The sequence below is a fragment of the Macrobrachium nipponense genome, chromosome 19, assembly GCF_015104395.2.
Source record: "Macrobrachium nipponense isolate FS-2020 chromosome 19, ASM1510439v2, whole genome shotgun sequence".
Taxonomy (NCBI): Eukaryota; Metazoa; Arthropoda; class Malacostraca; order Decapoda; family Palaemonidae; genus Macrobrachium; species Macrobrachium nipponense.
Genome location: NC_061088.1, coordinates 62,956,737 through 62,976,469, shown reverse-complemented (window position 1 = coordinate 62,976,469; position 19,733 = coordinate 62,956,737). Strand labels below are relative to the sequence as shown.

Here is a 19,733-nt window from a genome sequence, read left to right as displayed (position 1 = left end):
AGTTTGCCAGTCGCTGTGGAACCTGTGGGGCTGTCCACAGGAGGTGTCTTCGCAACGTCCAGGACGAGAAGACTTCAACTCTATTGCTCCCAGTTCTGGACCCGGGAGCAGTCGCAGTAGACGCCCTACTTTGGAGTTGGTCGGGCCTAGACATATACGCTTTTTCCCCCTCCGCTCAAGATCCTCGGGGAAGTGATGAGGAAGTTTGCGGCATCGGAAGGAGCGAGGATGACACTCATCGCCCCCTTCTGGCCGGCAGCCGACTGGTTCACAGAGGTGATGTCCTTCCTGGTAGACTTTCCGAGGACTCTACCCTTAAGGAAAGATCTACTCAGACAGCCCCACTTCGAGAGGTACCACAAAAACCTCCCCGCTCTGAGTCTGACTGCGTTCAGACTATCAAGAAGTTGGCCAAGAGCGAGGGGTTTTTCAAGACCTGTGGCGAAGGCGATTGCCACCAGCAAGGAGGCCCTCCTCAATCGCTATGTACCAATCGAAGTGGGCTGTCTTCAGATCCTGGTGCAGGAAGAAGGGCATTTCCTCCACCACAACCTCTGTGAGCCAGATAGCTGACTTCCTTCTCTATCTGAGAGAGGAATGAAGTTTAGCTGTTCCAACATTAAAGGCTACAGGAGCGTGCTTTCTGTAGTCTTTAGGCACAGAGGACTCGATTTGTCTAATAAATAAAGACTTCATGATCTTATTAGATCGTTCGAGACTAGGAAGGTAGTCCCCAGCCTAAAGTACCCTCGTGGAACTTGGATGTGGTACTCAAATATTTGATGTCGAGTCACTTCGAACCGCTTCATTCAGTTTCTATCAGGAATCTGACGAAGAAAACGATCTTCCTAACCGCTCTGGCGACGGCGAAGAGGGTTAGCGAAATTCAGGCCATTAGCAAGCAGATTGGATTTTCAGAAAGTAGTGCGGTGTTGTTCTTTAAGTCCCATGTTCTTAGCAAAGAACGAGAATCCTTCCAACCGTGGCCGAGGACCTTTGAAATCAAAGGGTTGTCAGATATAGTTGGAAACGAACGTGAGAGATTCCTGTGTCCTGTCAGGGCTCTAGAGTTACTATCTGCAGAGAACTAAAGCTTGCAGAGGTTCATCGGACAATTTGTGGTGTTCAGTGAGGAAACCTGATCTTCCTATGTCGAAAAACGCACTGGCGTTCTTCATCAGGAATACGATTCAAGAAGCGCATAATAAGTGTAGTGATAGTGATTTAAAGCTTCTGAAAGTAAAAGCTCACGAGGTGAGAGCTATTGCTACTTCGGTAGCCTTTCACAAAAATATGGCGCTCAAAGATATTTTGAATGCCACATTTTGGAGAAGCAATTCGGTGTTCGCTTCACACTACCTGCGGGAGGTGAAAGTGACAATACGAAAATTGCTTCTCCCTCGGACCATACATTGCTGCAGACACTGTTTTGGGGGCAAGGAGGTAACACTCATCCTATCCTTTAGGGATTAGGGGGGTTTTTAATTTGTGTTTATGGTTGTGGGGTGACCGCCTGGGGCGGGTCTCCCTTCCATTAGCTTAGTTAAGTGGGATACCTTTGGTAAACTAAGCCAGGTGGTGGTATTTTTTGTCTCGTTGCCCTCATTAGTATGGTCCATGGTCTAGTCACGTCGTGGTCTCGCCCCTGTTGACAGATCATCTGGAGTGCACCAGCCTCATAGGTCTCTACCTTGCTGGCAACTCTAGTAGCACAAGCAGACTTACGTGGCAGTAATCACGAAGCCAGCTATGCTAACAGGTAAGGAACCAAGATATCAATTATCTGCACATATGTGTTTCCTAAATCCTCTATTCTGTCTCTCCCACCACCAAAGGTGGGATTCAGCTATATATATCTGACAATAAGTTGCATGAACAAAATGATATTGTAATGAATAACAATTAAATTTGTTCATACTTACCTGCAAGATATATATAATTAAATTTTTACCCCGCCCACCTCCCCTCAGGAGACAGTGGAAATAAAAATTATGAATAGAAAATGGGAATGATTCCTGATACCTCCCAGCGGCGGGATGGGTACTAACCACCTGACTCCACTACGTGTGTCGTAAGTTTTAAATTCTGTCGGTGTCGGAAATTAGCAGCTATATATATATCTGCCAGGTAAGTATGAACAAACTTAATTGTATCATTACAATATCATATTTATGTTAAAACAAAGTTTAATGTATACTTACCTGGCAGGTATATATAATTTAATGCCCACCCTCCTCCCCTCAGGAGACAGGGTTCAGAGAAAATCTGGCCCAAGTGGGAACGGTTCCTGGCGCTAGCGCCACGGTAATGGGGTGGTGGTTGCCTGAACTACTAATAGGTTACTAGCGTTTACTGCGAGATTTGAAAATTTCTGCCAGGTGGAACAGAGAAGATAGCTATATATATACCTGCCAGGTAAGTATACATTAAACTTTGTTTTGTTCATGAAACTTACCTGACAGATATATATATAGCTGTATTCTCCGAAGTCCGACAGAATTTCAAAATTCGCGGCACACGCAGTGGGCGGCCAGGTGGTAGTACCCATTCCCGCCGCTGGGAGGCGGATATCAGGAACCATTCCATTTTCTATTCATATTTTTTCTGTCGCCGGTCGGTAAAAACAGCTGTTTAACAGGACCTCCGCCTAGGATTTCGAAACTTCATTAGCCGCTTAATATCCTAATTATTCTTTCGATTATTGACTTGGATTTGTGGCTAGGCATACGCTATCATAAGTTAAATTTTTTCATTGCATATGTTGTCTGAAGCTAGTTAGCCTAGTTTCAGACTTTGTTGTCTGCATGGGGTAAGGTGAGGCTACCGGAACTTTCGGTAGACACTCGCTTAGTATATATGACGTTTACATGTTTTCTTTGCATAAAGATCAATGTAATTAGTGTAATGTGTGACTGATTACTGAAGAAGTAGGATTCATGTAGGCATTTTAGAGCGTGTTAGAATCAGGGGTTTTCCTCCACAGTAAACAGAAGTTAGAATAATGAACCTTCTAACGTCCTGTAGTATTTATTTTGCCTAACCCTGTGGTAGGGCTTACGGGCCTAGAGAAGAAAGTGCTCGCTCTCCAATCAGTGTTGTGAAGTGTAGTGCCCCTTGTGTTGTGGAGGGGGCGTCAGATCGGCCCCATAATGCCTCTAGGCCTGGACCTCTGTCGGACTCCCAGGACTCAGGGTCGAGGGCATGTCGAAAGCCGCAAGAGGGTTACGGGGGCTCCCCACCGATCTGGCGTCCCTTCAGCAGGACCTGCTGACGATTCCCAGGCTGCTAAAGATCGTGCACGTGCACGAATCTTGAAGGATTGCTTCTCGTCCTCCGAGGCGTCCTCCCCGCGCAAGGGTTGGAGCTCTTGGAAGGACTCGCCCGCCCTCTAAGAGCTTTAGAGAAGAGGACGCTTCACGTCCTCTCTCTCGTCAGGAGGGAACGTCAGATCGGCCCCATAACGCCTCTGGTCCTAGACCTCTGTCGGACTCCCAGGAAACCAGGGAGAGGGCATGTCAAAAGCCGAAGGAGGGTTACGGGTTTTTCACGCTGATCTGGCTTCCTTTTGGCAGGTCCTGTTGTCGCAACCCAGGCTGCCGAAGATCGAGCACGTGCACGAATCTTGAAGGATTGCTTCTCGTCCTCCGAGGCGTCCTCCCCACACAGGGTTTTGGAGCTCTCGGAAGGACTCATGCCCCCTTAACGAAGCTTTAGAGAAGAGGACGCTTCCACGCCTCTCTCTCGTCACGAGAGGATGAAAGAGTCCTGTGCCCTGTCAGGGCTCTCAAATTTTATTTACATAAACGAAGGAAGTAAGAGGTCCTTCGGGTAATTTATGGTGCTCAGGAAGAGTATACACATTTACCCTTTTCGAAGAATGCACTGGCTCTTTTCCTAAGGGACATATTAAGGAGGCTCATTCATCTTGCCAGAAGAGTGATTTAAGCCTCCTGCGAGTGAACGCTCATGAAGTTAGAGCTGTTTCAACCTCGCTAGCATTCCAAAAGAATATGGTAATCAAGGACATTCTTGATTCCACCTTTTGGAGGAGCAACTCAGTATTCGTCTCCTCTCCTCATGGCGCTCCGTATACGTTATGTAATGTTCGCTTTACTTCGAAAAAGCAAGCTGATAAGTTTGACGTCCGGCAAGCTGCTTTGCACAGTCAAACAACTTATGTCTCTGGTTCGGCATAAGACGGGCAATTTAGACGTGAGGAAGCTTTTGGAGGTGCTCGACGTCCTATAAGTAGAGACATTCTCCAGGACGCTCGGCAAGCACCTTGCGAGGGTGTCTTTCGGACGCTCGGCGTTCCTTTGCTGAGTGCGTTTCTGGAGATGTTCTTTTGCATTACTATGACGCAAGTTGTCACACAGGCGGCCACTGTCTTTGTAAGAAGGTATGAAGGTCTTTAAGGCCCGTCTTGAAGACGAAAGCCGTACGTCTTCCTTTAGTGTTCACAAACTTCAGAAGCAGCGTGCGGCTCTCCATGGAGACTCGCATGAGGACGTCCCTTGAAAATATTCAACGTCATCCGCAAAACGCGGTTCGTCATAACATTGAGATGTGGGCAAGGTCGCTCGCCAGGACGCCTCTTGGCGGGCCTTGCATGCTTCAGGGCGCTCAACGAGATCCTCTCTGAAATGTCGTTCAGAAGACTTGGTGTTCTCTGCTCAGACACGCTCGCAGCTAAGCAGGACGTTTTTTGAGGACGCTCAGCAGGACGCTAAGCAGGACGCTTTTGAGGACTCAGCAGGACGCTTATGAGGACGCTTTTGTGGACATTCGCCAGGACGCTTCGGTGGAAGCTCGGCAGGACGCTTTGCGAGAGAAAAGACTTGTAGACGGCGTCTTATTTGCTGTTCAGGACGTTTCTTAGGACGCTTGACGCTTTCTAAACGCTCGTCAAGAGGAGGTTTTTTCAGGACTCTCCACAGGACATTCCTTTACAGAAATTTTTAAAGAAGGATTCGGAGTTAGCGGAGAGACATACCCGAATTTTTTCTTTGATCCCTCTTGCCTCTTCATCGATTTCTCTGAGAATCGGGAAGATTATATACTCGGATTCCTGGGTGACTTTCGGTCATGTTAAAGGGTTTTCCCCTATTAGCAATGTGCCAAATTGTTTTGTCAAGTAAGGACGTTTTCCCCATTGTCAAGATACTAAACGTTTTGTCATTTAAGTGGGGGACCCCTCATAAATGGGGTAGTTCTCATTGACATAGATTTTAACGTTTTTATCGTTAAGCGGATAAACTCATTAACAAATTTCGGAAGAGCTCTCATTCATTTTCAGAGGCTCATCCGGGGAGTAAGAAAAAGACTTGTAGACTAGATCCAGGAAGTCTTATGTCCAATATCATAAGAACATTGAACGGTCCTTTTCGATCCTCGGTTCTCACTTGATGATCTCTATTCGAATATTACTCCCTTCTCTTGGCAAAGAGTCAAGGAGTTCTTTTAAAAAAGTCTCATTCATTAGAACGTGGACAGTCGTTTTCCTTTCGTTCTCTCTTCCTCGTCGAGGAAAGATGTAGTAGAAAATTTGATGTTCAAATTACTATAATACTTACGTAGTTTATCTTTGCGTCATTTTGCTAACGCATGGGTCAAGTCATATACGCATATCGTATTTACCTCTGCGGATAGAAGCCGAAAGAACTGTTGTTCTAATGTATTTATTTGACACTCCCTTCAACCTTCCAAGAGTTTTCGGAGTAAGAACAACTCTTCAGGTATTGTTACGACAACACCAACTCAGCTTCTGTATTTAGCGAATTCTGTTTCGTTTAAATATGCCTGCTTGAGAGCTTCCTTTTGCTCGATAATATCATACCTATTCCTTCGTAAAGGGAGTAGCTGGCAACTCAGGCAGATAGTGCGAGACGATGAATGAACAAGGCTGCTGTTACTGTGATCTACGCAGTACCGGCTAGCTCTGTGACATGCGCGGTTGGTTACGTCTCTCTCCCCTGCGGGAATGGCTGACTAAGCCGTCTCTCTGCCCTACAATCATGGATTTTAGCCTCGGGTTGAGGAAATTTCTAGTAATCATGAATGAACATGCCTTCCGTTTACTTAGAAAATTTCAACAAGATATCTCTTATACCTGTTCAGTGCGGTTTTACCGTGCAAATTCTGTACGAGTCTACCGCGGCATAGCACTATAATAATGCTCTCCTGCTTATGCAAAGCGCAGCCTTATTTAGGGAAGGAAGCAGGCTGAGTGAGGGAATGGATGAGTTTGCTGGGGACCATTTCCTCGCTGGAGAAGCTTGTTTTCCCTGAATAAACAGCAATTCAGACCTCTACAGTTTTTCCTCACGGAGAAATTGGAATAACATCAAAGATCTAGTAATAATTCTAATTTTCTCTCAACGGCTTGAGGATCACCTCGGGTGATAGCGAGAGGGTGCCAGACATCCGAACAGAGGAACAGATGTCCTGGCACATTGTCTGAAAGAATTGGAAGCCAATTTGGTCGGCTCTCCAGTTCCTCGAAGGGTGAGTTTTGATCGAGTGGTCCAAATCATCTCGGATAATTTCTCAGCTCTCTCATAGCTCAAGAAGAGAGAGTTGGTTATGGGCTTGGGCACGGAACGTAACGATCCTCAAGAGGTTCGTTAAACTAGTGCACGTCCGTGCGGGTCTTCTCGATCGAAGGCAACAACTACTGACGTCTGAGTAATCCTCACTTAGAAGTATGTCGAAAGTTGAGGAGAGACTGAGGGCGTCCTTTCGTTAAGTTTTTCGTAATATTGAAGACGAAGGAGCTCCCTCTTAAGTTGTTTCCTTATTCATGATCCTAGAGGATTAGCATTAGTCGCCACCATGTTGGCCTTTAAGAGGTTGGATTCACAGAGGTCATGTAATTCAGAGAGAATTGTCCAAAGACCCTTCCCGAGAGAATCGGTGTAATCTAACATCGTCACTTAGTGAAGTATCTAATATCTCTCCTCCCCGAGTCTGAAGGCGTTCAGACTATCAAGAAGCGATAAGATCTTCAAGATTAATGGCAGTCTCTTGGCCAAGGCAAAGCAGTGCTGCCTATTTTCAGTGTTCAATCGGAGGAGGCCGTTTCTGGAGATAGTGAAGGGAAAATGACTGTTCCTCCACCTCGACCTCTGTGAATTTCCTTATGGTTCTATCTTTCCGTCTGAAGTATGAGATAAGCTAGAAGTCCTAACTATTGTAGAATATGCAAATATGTTGTTGACGGCCTCTAGGCTCAGAGATTCGGTTCTGTCAAACAACAAAGCTTCACGATCTTTGAGGTCTGTGGAGATCTTGAAATTCTCTGGATCGAAGGTTCCGGCATGGAACTTAGACGTAGTCTGAGTTTCTGATGCCAAAAGCATTTCGAACCTATCCTTTCTGCGAACTTAATACACGTGACCAGAAAGGCTACCATTCTAACCGCTCTAGCCACGGCAAAGAGGGTTAGTGAGGTTTTAGCCATCATCAGAGGTTTTGGCTTTAAAGGACATAATGCGGTCTGTTCTCTAAGCCTTCCGTTCTTGATAAGAACGAAAACCTGTCTAACCCTTGACCTGAAGGCTTGGAGACCAAGGGTATGGCACAAATTATTGGGCAAGGGCATTAGAGAGTCCTGTGCCCTGTCGGGTCTCTCAAGTTTTATCTTGATAAAACTATAGAAAGTCGAGGTCAACGGACAATCTGCGGTGTTCCGTAAAAATAAAAAGACCAGACTGGGTCATGTCCAAGAACACTCGGCATTATAGCCAAGGAGTTCTTTTAAGAGGTCTCATTCATTATGTTTGCATAAAGATTTGAGATTTTTTCTTAATATGAATGCTCAAGAGGTGAGGGCGCGGCCTCGGAAGCATTTCAACAGAGCATGACACTCAGTAACATCCTGAGTGTCACGCTTTAGCGAAGCAACTCTGTGTTCGCTTCACACTCCTGACGGGATGTGAAGACGACATTTGAGATCTGTTAGTCGCTAGGACCATACATATCCGTAGATATATTATTGGGGCAGGAAGCAACACGAATCCTATCCTATAGAAAAGGGATAGGTGTGCTTTTAACTTTGAAGGGTTGGTCGCTTGAGGCGCGTTCCTTTTCTTTAGCCTAGAAGTTATGGAACTAACTTTGATAGGTTAGGTCAGGTGGTGGTTTTAGCTTCGTTGCCCTCAGAAGTATGGTCATATGGTCTAGTCACATTGTGGTCACGCCCCGTTGACAGATCATCTAGAGCGCACCAGCATTACAGGTCTCTACCTCGCTGGCAACTCTAGTAACGCAGAAGTAGACTTTGGTGACAGTAATCACGAAGTCGGCTATGCTAACAGGTGAGGAACCAAGATGTATATCATCTACTTAATTTAGTTTCCTAAAAATCCTATTCTGTCTCTTCCCACCATCCGAAGGTGGGATTCAGCTATATATATATCTGTCAGGTAAGTTTCATGAACAAAATGTTATTGTTATAATACAATTAAGTTTGTTCATACTTACCTGGCAGATATATATATAGCTGTATTCTCCGAAGTCCGACAGAATTTCAAAATTCGCGGCACACGCAGTGGGCGGCCAGGTGGTAGTACCCATTCCCGCCGCTGGGAGGCGGATATCAGGAACCATTCCCATTTTCTATTCATATTTTATCAGTGCCACTGTCTCCTGAGGGGAGGTGGGTGGGCACTTTAATTATATATATCTGCCAGGTAAGTATGAACAAACTTAATTGTATTATAACAATAACATTTTAACATAAAAACTTCATATTTTGTCTTTTGAACGAAAACATTCTGGGCGCTCGCATCTAAAACTGGTCTCCAACTTTTTGTCAACTTCAGCACCACAAACCGCTGATTGTGAAACCCCTCTGAGGTCTTGTCTGTGATTAACTCTATTGCTCTCTTCTCAAGTAGGGAATGTACTGCTTCTGCGAGAGCTGAAAACCTCTTTGAGCCTACTTAGTAGGCAGTCAAGACGATAGGCTTCTTGACTAAGGGAGGGTTCTAGCTCCTCTAGCAGGATGGCTGCCTCTAGAAGGAATAAAGATAGCTGCATCTGGATGACTGGCTTTTCAAAGGAGCAGTGCACGGAGGATTTAGAAAGGACACTAATGTGGACTCACGATTTAGGTTTGTTAATAAACTTTCAAAGGTCTCAGCTGGTTCCATCTCAAGAGATAGTTTATTTGGGGATGACTCTGAACTTCTTTTTCAGGCTTTTCCATCTCCCAAAAGAGTGGATTCTTTCCTTCAGACTATACATGAGTTTCTTGCCCTTCAACATTGCTTGGCCAACAAGTGGATGAGCCTGATCGGCACTTTGCCCTCAATAGAACAGTTAGTGTCATTAGGGAGACTCCACATGAGAATGTTTCAGTTCTCTTGTGTGTTTCAAGTTCTGTCTCAGGGCCAGTTGGGACAGAAAAAGTCAGCCCCGATTCGTTTGTTTCCGATAACATGAAATAAACAGTCATCTGCTGTGGTGGAAACCAGAAGAAAGACTTCAGGAGGGAAAGTCTCTTCACCCACAGAACCCTGACCTGAACTTCTATGCCGACGCGTCAGACATAGGTTGGGAGCTCCACTTGGGACCAAGAAAGTGTCAGGAGTATGGTGTTAAGATGAAAAGGAGATGCACATAAATGTGAAAGAGTTAAGCTATTCACTTATGTCAAAGATTCAGTGACCTGGAATCTAGATGCGATGTTAAAGTGGCTTTCAGGCCCCCCTCTTGGAACCATTGGAAGATGTCTTATTCAGAAATCTGACAAAGAAGATGGTCTTTTTAATAGCCTTAGCTACAGCAAAAAAGAGTAGGTGAACTGCAGGTTATGGATAGAAGAATTGGGTTCTCTGGAGGAGATGCAATCTATTCACTATCTTAATTTTCTCGCTAAAAATGACAATCCTTGTAGACCCTGGCCTTGCTCTTTTGTAATTAGGAGTTTGTTGGAATTATTAGGGCCTGAGAAGAGGGATTCTCCTCTGCCCAGTGAGAGCCTTGTAGTTTTACTTGAAGAGGATGGAGAAGACTAGAGGCCCTTCCAGTAATTTAAGGGTGTGGTAAAGAACCCTTGCGTCCTCTTTCTAAAAATGCCCTGTCATTCTTCTTAAGGGAAGTGACTAGAGAATCACACACTCAAATAGGTGAAGAATGTTTACCTATTCTCAAAGTAGAAGTGCATGAAGTCAGAGCAATTTCTACTTTGGTATTTAAGAAGAAACTTTCCCTGACGGAGATTCTTCAAGCGACTTTCTGGAGATGCAAGTCAGTGTTTGCATCACACTATCTAAAAGAGATAGAAACAGTGTATAGTGAATGCAGCATGTTAGGCCCCTTATCAGTGGCTGGCATGGTGTAGGGGAAGGGAACTTAGGAAGCATTGCTTCCTACCTTTTCTCCTTGATTGAAGGTTGTGTGTTTTTAGGAGTCTGTGGGTACTCGGTACCAGGATACCCTCCAGTTGTTTTGGTGAAGGGTTGGAATTTAGTTTTATGGTATAGGTAGTATTGTTGATCTGGTCTTTGTTGGTATTGCTCCCTGGGCAGGGACATTGTGCTTAATCTTTGCAAGCAATTAGACCATAGGCTTTGCTTCAAAGCTCCCACTAAGGTAGGAGCAGTTATATAAATTTATAGGGGACGCAGGCCTCCTCAACCAAATTTAAATTATACATAGATTGTCTATGTAAGAACTTTTATATATGAAGAAAATTTTTATATAGGTACATAAGTTTATAGATATTTTTATATGAAATTTATTCAGAATTTTAATTTTTTCTATTTAATTTATTTTGGTGTCAATTACCCAGATGTTGTGATGCCAGATTTAATACACAATCAATCAATCTGGAGTGTCTAAAAGGGGGCCTGATTGAGGGATGTGTGTAAAAGGTGTAAAAGGAGGGGCTGATTGAGGAGTGTCTAAAAAGAGTGCTGATTGCAGATAGGCTATTATAAATAGATTGGATTTAAAAAAATTACTTTAACAATAAAATTTTGTCAAAGAACCTTGTTTTTTTTTGTAAGTACTACACAGTACAATACATACTGGATTTTTATTTAAGTAAAAAATTTTGATGCAGTTGATGTTAATTAAGCCATTACCCAAAAGTTTCTAGCGTTAAGGTAGGTAAATAATATTGTAGCTTATCATTTAATATTTCAGCTAGGTGATCCTCGAGGCAAAGTGGTGGAAGGAACGATATTTCATGTAGTTGGAGATGATTTATACATTGACTTTGGTGGGAAGTTCTATTGTGTATGTGTTCGTCCTAGCAAAAATTCAGGGTAAGTCAGAGTAATGTTTTATGTAATAACAATTTTCTCAAACCCTTTTCAGTCATATTTTTTAAGGTTTTTAATTTCATTATTCTTCATTATGTATATAGTACATTCATGAACATAAAATGAGAAAAAAAAGAGACTTGACAAGCAGGTTTTAACACAATGGAATGCTCTTTTTTACTTAGTGAGATACAAACCATTCTTTTATTTAGTCCTCGGCGCTTATGCTCAAAACTGGTCGTTGACTTAGCTTGGAAACAAGAATATGCCATGGTGGAGATGGTGGTAGAGTGAGGGAATATCCCCACATTTCCTGGCCACTTTTTCTTCAACCATAATAGATAGCAGACATATTGTAGGGACTTTTTTTTCTCTATACAATTATACTGCAGAATGATGAGAACAAATTTGAAGGTTATTAAATGAAACGGACTTTGCTTTACCTAATTTATTACCTTAACTTACCAGAATGGAAAGTTACCTAACCTTATCACTATAGTTCATCAAACTTATCCTCTTATACCTAACTTTGCCTAACTTAATACTACCACAACCACCAAAAGAACCTAAACCTAATTCAATAACCTAAATCTATAGTGTTCCCCTCCTACTATGGTCTTTGGCATTTCTTCAGATTGAGAGTCAGCCAGCTCAGCTTCAACCAGTATTATTTCGTCGATTAGGAGTTAGCTTGCTCAACATCAGCCAGTATTATTTCATCAATATCCTTCCTATTGGAGAGATCAACACCTAGTTTTTGTTTCTTTCCAATTAGTACTGTCGAACTTTCTCTGCTGCAAGTGTGTTGAGATCGTCACCTGTTGGGATTTAGCGTTGTATATGGAAGAACGGAATGAATTGCGGCCTGACCAATTTTTTTTGTTTTTAGAATCTGGCAACTTTGCTTTCTCTCCCTGTGTTCCTTGTCGGTTCTCTATCTTATCCCTTCCTCTAGTATTTGCGAGGATGATCTCTGTTCTTAGGTTTGTGCTTCTTTGATTTCTTGTTCCACAATTGGGTGAACGGGGAGCCCCTCAGTCTACACTTGACACACACAAGCAAACTGCAAGTAAAAAAAAAAAAAAAAAAAAAAAAAAGTTTACATTAAACATTCACAACAAAACACATGCATAACTAAAAAACAAATTGGCAAAAAGAAAAAGTGAGTCCCACAAGCTTTTTTTTTAATTGTATGTTGGAATAAACTTGAGGGTTCTGAAAATAAAACTCAAACTTTCCTTAACTCTAATTTATTACCATAATACTACAATGGTTTGAGATTGTCAACATTAAAAATATGTACCTAACTTAACTTAGGAGCCGAACTTAATCCTGTAGTTTTCCTCCCAATAGCTGAAAGAACCTTAATACTACATGTAATCAGAATACTTACCACAGATCTACAACTCTGCCATTTCTCATTGTACTAGTGCCTTATCTTCTCAATCCTTCGTCTTGGCATAAGTCAAGATGATGTGGAGGTCAATACACAATTTTTTGGATCACCAGAGTTGAGGGCAGAAATTACTATGGTGTATCTGAATGCAGTCTTTTCTACACAAAAGCCCTTCTCTCCTTCTAAATGAGAATCTGATATTTTTCACGAAACATAACATACAGGTGCTAAGCACTTTTTCTGACCCCAATTCCATTTGCGACAGTCACTGTCTTAAATAACTGACATGTAAAACTTCACTCAGAACTTGAAAATGGTGCAGTCTCACAAACTGCTTGACTGCTTTGGTAGTTGCAAATGTCAACTTCCTATTCCAAGTACTAAAGCCTTTTCGGGTTCAGATAAAGAGGAGCACTCTCAAACAACAAAAAGAAAATAAAGAAAAACAAAGAATACTTAATCCCTTGCCTACACGCCTAAAGAACATAATAAAAAGGGACAAAATGTATTAATTCATACAAACCAATAGCAAATTCAACTACTACACCCCCACTCTTACTCTCTAGTACTGCCTACTCTGTCATTCACACTCACACCCACACTTAATCTTTCAGCGCTTCAACTCAAAGGAAACTAACACACACTGTAGGTACCGTTTTTCTTCTCATGACTTGGTGTTGTTTCCAATCCACCCAAATCGTATCTATCTTCCACATTCTTTGAACTCACCAAGTTCACGCCTTCCACATTCTCCTCAAATCCCTCAAAATCAATTTTACCCTCATTTGCACTACCACCAAAACAACACAGCAAGGGTATTTTCACTCCTCATACTTACTGACTTCTTAAACCCCTCGAAATCAAACACCCCATCCTGTGTACTCTCTTCAAACAACTGAGTAAATGTACTCGTACTCTTTCTACTTCTCCCTTTAGACCTTCTCTTTCATTCCACCAACACTAGCTGTTTATCTCCCCAATTTATATCTTCTATTTCTTCACTCTCCTTTTCCTCCCTTAACTTCATAATGGGATGCTCCATTATATATTTTGGTGGTTCTCTCCATCTTCTCAACTGATTATAATGTGCTCATATTACCTTTACATTTCCCTCTTCATTCCTGTCATCTACCACACGACTCGATCCTTTTGACCATACTGTTTTCACTGCCTTTCTCACCCACTTAAAAGCTATTTCCCAATTTGAAACACTCAAACCTTTCATTCTCCTGTCTCCACACATCCTGCTCTTCATTCAAATCCAACCTAACTTACACATACCTCTCATAATCCATCACATATTCACTTGGAGGCATGCCAATACTTTTATGTATTGATCCGTTACACATTGCTACCCCTCTTCCTAACAGCCAATCCCATGCCTCGTAAAAGATTTTGATGCTGTCCTGGGGATGGGGCTGCGGGCTCTCACTTCCATTGTGCCATTTGTCCAGAGCAGCTCGCACTTCTTTATTGACGAGTTTATTGGCATACCCGTTGTTGACAAGCATCTGTGAGACACGGTTAAGTTCTTGGTGGGTGTCCTGCCAGGTAGAGCAGTGGATGAGGACCCTCCTTATGAAAGCCCTGACATTCATACTCTTGAATCTGGCGGGGCACTCTGTCACCATTGAGGCACATTCCTGAATTGGTTTTCTTTGTGTAGACCGAAGTATGAAGGCCATCCTCAGTCTTATAAAGATGTCAAGGAAGGGGAGCTGGTCGTTGGTACTGAACTTGATGGTGTAGTTCAGCACGCTGCACCCCTGGAACATGCATGGGTCCGCTTCTACCTGTTCCTCATTGTCGGCTTGAACGAAGGTGTTGTTTATGTATCTTACGTAGTACGTGCACGAAGACTCTTTCCTCCACAGTTCTCATGTAAAAGTTGGCGAATAGAACACCCAGAGGGGATGCCATTGCCACACCATTCTTCTGTGGCACATCTGGCCACTGTGAGTGGAGGATGGGGCTTTTTTTGTGCAAATCTTGAGGATGGCCCGCAAGGAAGCTTCAGGGATATTGAGTCTGGTGGTAGATTGGTCCCTATAGACATGGTCTACAATCATGTCTATAATATCATCAACTGGAACGTTTGTAAACAAGGATTCCATGTCCAGCGAGGCGATGATGTCTGTTCCTGAGGAGTCTCGAATTTCTTTAAGGAACTCTGCCGATGAACATAGGTTAAAGCTGCTCGGGACGTAGGGAGTCAAAATATGATGAGACGGTTGGCTAGAACGTAAATAGGGGGTGGCATTTGGCTTATAATAGGCTAGAGATGGTTTCCATTTTTGTGAGTTTTGACATTGCCATACATATACCCCAGATTGTAGTCTCCCATGATGGGCGGGAGATGTACAGCGTTTGTCGCTGCATATACAGTGCTCATGATACTGTCGGTTTCTCTCTTAATGTCTTCAGTGGGGTTCTTCATCAAGCGCTCGAACTTGGTACTGTCAGACAGATGGCATCCAGTTTTTGGTGGTATACTTTGCAGTGTTAATCCAATCAGAGGCTGCTGTCTTGTCCGCCCGCCGAAGTGTGATTTATTCTTTTGCCTTCAGCTCTGCTGCCTCCTTCAATTTGCTGGTGAAGATACCACTAGTGAGAGCTTTGACAAGGAGAAGGGTTTGAAGGGAGTCTGTTGTTCTAACAATGTTGCGCCTACCGAACAAGGGACCTGTTAATGAGGAATAACCCTATCCACCCATTGCGAGACCCTTTGAAGCAAACTAATGTGGTATACCAGTTTGTATACCCTGTCCACTGGTGTTCCGGCGCCTATATTGGCATGACCACAACATGTCTGTCAAAAAGGATCTCCTGCCATGCACAAGAAAGGGACATTAGGAACCATACTTCAGCTGGGCGTAATGAAGCCATCTCCCACAACGGAATTATCCAAAACACTAATATAATCAGGAGAGCCCCGGACCAGACGTCTCCGACTACTAGAGGCCCTCCCTGAGTAGGACTTCTTCCAGTGGTGAGGGGATAAGTGACCCTGGCTTTTATGGGTGTTATAACACTCCCACAGGTGCCTAGGTCCTGACGGAATATCCTACAACCTTTTCTCTCTCACTTTTAATCCTTCTCTCTCTCTTCCACTTTCTCTCTACTTTATCCTGAATAATCCTTCTATCCAACCTCCAAATTTCTACTCCGTTTTTTGGACTGCTTTTGCCAACGACTTTTGGAATGGACCTGACCAAGCTTTGACAGTCCGTCAGATTTGATGGAGGGTGGGGTTGGAAGGCATTCCTCCTCACCCATAGAACTGGACTACCTGACTTGTTCGAGCGAGGTGAAACTTATATGTTAAACTTTGCACTCGGTGCTGGGTCTGATCTCGACAGACTGACGACCCCCAAGGCACTTGGTGTGGGGTTTATATCTGGGGTTGGACTCCTAGGGTGGTGCTATATCATCCTCTTAATTGTGGCTCTGTGGTGGGCATGGGGCCAGCCTGGATGAATAGTCGTACCATCGTTACATGGATTTTGTTCTTCTCCCCTCCGATGATGACTCTTGCTTGATTAAGGATTCTGCTGCTGGCCTTCTACTTGACCAAACACCAGGACACCAGGGTGTAAATACTGGTGGTATAAATGAAAATCTAAGAGTTTTTTATTGTAGTGATGTAAGTGATCAAATAGATTTTGACATATTGTATAATCATATGAAATTGTTTGGCAAGGTGGATAGAATCAAGTTACGAATTGTTAAAAGTCCCATCTCTTATGAATGTTACATTACAATGGTCCCCCTGTATTTGCGGGGGATGTGTACCAGACCCCCCGCGAATAGTTAGAATCCGTGAATAATTGGAACCCCTATAAAAACACTAAAAACGGCCTATTTTGGTAGTTAAAACTCAAGAAAAACCCACTAAAAGTTTTTATACCTGGTTTTTTAACAGTTTTATCATAAAAAGTGCATTTTATGATGAAATTGTTAAAAAATAGGATATGGATATTTATCATAGAAAAATACTGCAAATAGGCAAATTTCCTGCAAATAATGGGTAGATATGGTCCAGAGAGAAATCTGTGAATCCGATATTGATGGTAGAAATATCTTTGGTTCAGTTTGCCAGGGAAAGTTGTTTACGTACCATAAACAATTTGGATGAGGATGAGACAGACTACATACCCAGGAAGTTTGAGGTTATAGTAACCAAAAACACCTGGCAATAGGTGACCCAAAATTGGTTTAGTATATTGCCAACTACAAACAGGGCAAAGAAAACTTCTTATCAGCTTGCAAATATCTACAGAGGAAGATTGGTGTCATTCCTATAATCCTATAAAAAGATATGGTAAAGGAGTCTTGATTAAAGCAAACAATGACATTCAAATTCAAGATGCTTTCAAAATTCCAACCAACTGGAGATGGAAATATTTTAGGTGTATCCCCTCATAGATCATAGAATATTAAACTGGGTATAGTATATAGCAGAGATCTATAGGGTTACCCTCATGTGTGGCAATGCTGCTGGCTTCATGCTGAAAACAGGCCTCATTTACAAGACTGCAAACCCCAGGGCCCTCAAGAATAAGAACAAGAACTTGCTGCTTGTGTTTTGGATGCACAACCCCAAGGCCTGGATAACCAAGATCTTTACATCTAACTGGTTCATTTAGAGCTTCATTCCTGAAATTAAGGATTCCCTCAACAACTTGTTCATGGAGTTCATGGTGGCCACCCTATGTATCTTATTGTGAGTACAGTTCGAGTAACTTCCTGCCAATGCCACTTCTCTCCTCCAGCCTCTGGACCAGGGTGTGACCTGTACCTTCAATGCACACTACACCTGGAAGTCCCTTGAGCAACTTGTGAAGTCAATGGACAATGACGGGGAATTGAAGCTGAAGGAGTACAGTGAACCCCCTGTATTCGTGGGGGATGCATTCCAGATTGCCCCCTCCCCTCCCCGCGAATAGCTGGAATCTGCAAATATGTACTTAGAACCCCTATAAAAATGCTTAAAACTACCAATTTTGTTAGTTCAGACTCAAGAAAAACACACTAAAAATGCTTTTAACTGATTTATTTTAATAGTTTTATCACAAAAAGTGCATTTAATCATGAAATTGATATGAAAATAAAGTTATTTGTAGATATTTGTTATAGAAAATACTGCGAATATGTGAATTTCCTGTGAACAATGGGTAGATATGGTCCATAAAGAAATCTGAGAATATGTTAGTCTGTATTGGCGTAAATTCAAAATTGCCACGTCTGGCCATCTAAGGCAGTCCAATTGGCGAGGACGCTTTGGGGAGAGGCTTTGATGACATTACTGAGGATTGGAGTAGGCACCTTCATTGATGCCTGTTTTGACCTGATGAACCAAGATTTGGGAGAGCTGACAAAGTCTTCCAGTGAGGAAGAAAAGGCAGCAGGTTCAGGGGACGGGGAGGAGGAGGAGGATGAAGGCCTGTCTTTTGAATGTCTGTCCCAAATTATGGGCAACCAGGGAGCTGCAGGAGATGTCTGAGGTAATCAATCCTTATATGGAACACTCCATAAAAAGTTCAAATGCCCTTGATCATATATGATGCCCTATAGTAACCTCCTTGTCAGCATGAAGCAGCCACACCAGCTGGCTATCACCATGTTTCTCGAACTCATGAAGAGGGACCCTTCAAAGCCTCCAGAAGCCCCTAAAGAAGGGCACCTGGTGAATGAAGCACCTGAAGAATTGGAAGAGGCACTCCAAGAGGAGACGTAATTCCTCTGCTTTGCTGTGCAGTCATATCTTCATCATTCATTGGACTACACGGCTAATTCATCTTCTTCAATCAGCATTCATAATCTTTAACTTCTCATTATTTTGCATTTTTTTTCTAATACATATTTTAATATTTAAGTACAGTACTTTACCTGTTCCCAGTACTTTACCAATGTCACCCCTATCTGTTAACAGAAAATAGTATCGCTTGAATACTACTGTATGAAAGGAAATGTATGTGCCTGAATATAAGGATAACTTTATTAGTTTTTGCCTTGGTAAGAGTACAGTTGTAGGAGTGTTCACACACAGCTGTAAGCCATATATTTTTAAGGTACAGTAATGTCATAAGATGACTGAAATACAGGCTGTCCCCAGTTATCGGGGTTGTGGGGGGGGGGGGGGTTCTGTTCAAAGCAGGGTGCTGATAACCAAAAACCGCCATTAACTGAAACTTGACTATTTAGGGCGCCAAATTTCATTTTATGGCGCCAAAAGCCGATTAATGGCACCTCTGTTAGGTATGTTATGGTGCCATAACTCTCATCAGCACCTTATGGCTCCATAAAAGGGATTTTGACGTAAGGAAAAATCTATTTCTGGGCGATTGGTTCGTGTCGCCCAGCGAAATATCCCTTTAATCCATTATTTCTAAGGTAAATGAACTAACAAATACCAGAGAATAAACAAAATAAAGAAAAAGGTCAGTATCACTGACTCGCTCACCCTCCAAGAGGGCGTCGGTATGAACACTCGGGCGAGTGAGACCACTACCACGAACCTCTTACCAATAGAAATCTCCTACGACAAAACCCCCACAAGAGGGGAGCCGACCCACAGAATGGGCAGCGACTACTACTACTCCACCCCACGCTACCGACTGCTGCGCCTCTGGTGGCCATCCTGAAGTTAGCAGACAATCTTGAGCGCAGGGATGGGTAGGGTGGGATTTCGCTGGGCAACACGAACCAATCGCCCAGAAATAGATTTTTCCTTACGGCAAAATCCCTTTTCTGGGCTCAGTTCGTGTCGCTGCGCGAAATCGTACCAGAGAATTGGCACAAGATTGAAAATAAATAAGGTCTCAATAAAACTTAAAATAAAATAGATTATTATAATTGCAAGAAAATATATATATATACACAATTGTTTATACAATTTGGAAAAACAACACTTAAGATTAGCTTAAAGTTAACATATATGTACAGGGCTTACATGGGAATATATGTTGAACTTAACACCTGTGTATACTTATCACATACAACAATAAATAAAGCAATTATAATAAATAATATGATTCTGAACAAACTCAGAATACAATATAGTAAAT

At 42.8% G+C, this 19,733-nt stretch overlaps 1 protein-coding gene across 3 annotated transcripts in view; it reads left to right on the top strand.

The window, feature by feature from the left end:
• Positions 1 to 19,733, top strand: part of LOC135217494 (small ribosomal subunit protein bS1m-like) — a 107,998-nt gene that overhangs the window by 42,145 nt on the left and 46,120 nt on the right. For all 3 annotated transcript variants that reach the window (XM_064253453.1, XM_064253445.1, XM_064253460.1), the window contains exon 2: positions 11,152 to 11,273. In XM_064253453.1, coding sequence (XP_064109523.1) covers positions 11,152 to 11,273 — 122 coding nt within the window. The remainder of the gene's footprint in view (positions 1 to 11,151; positions 11,274 to 19,733) is intronic.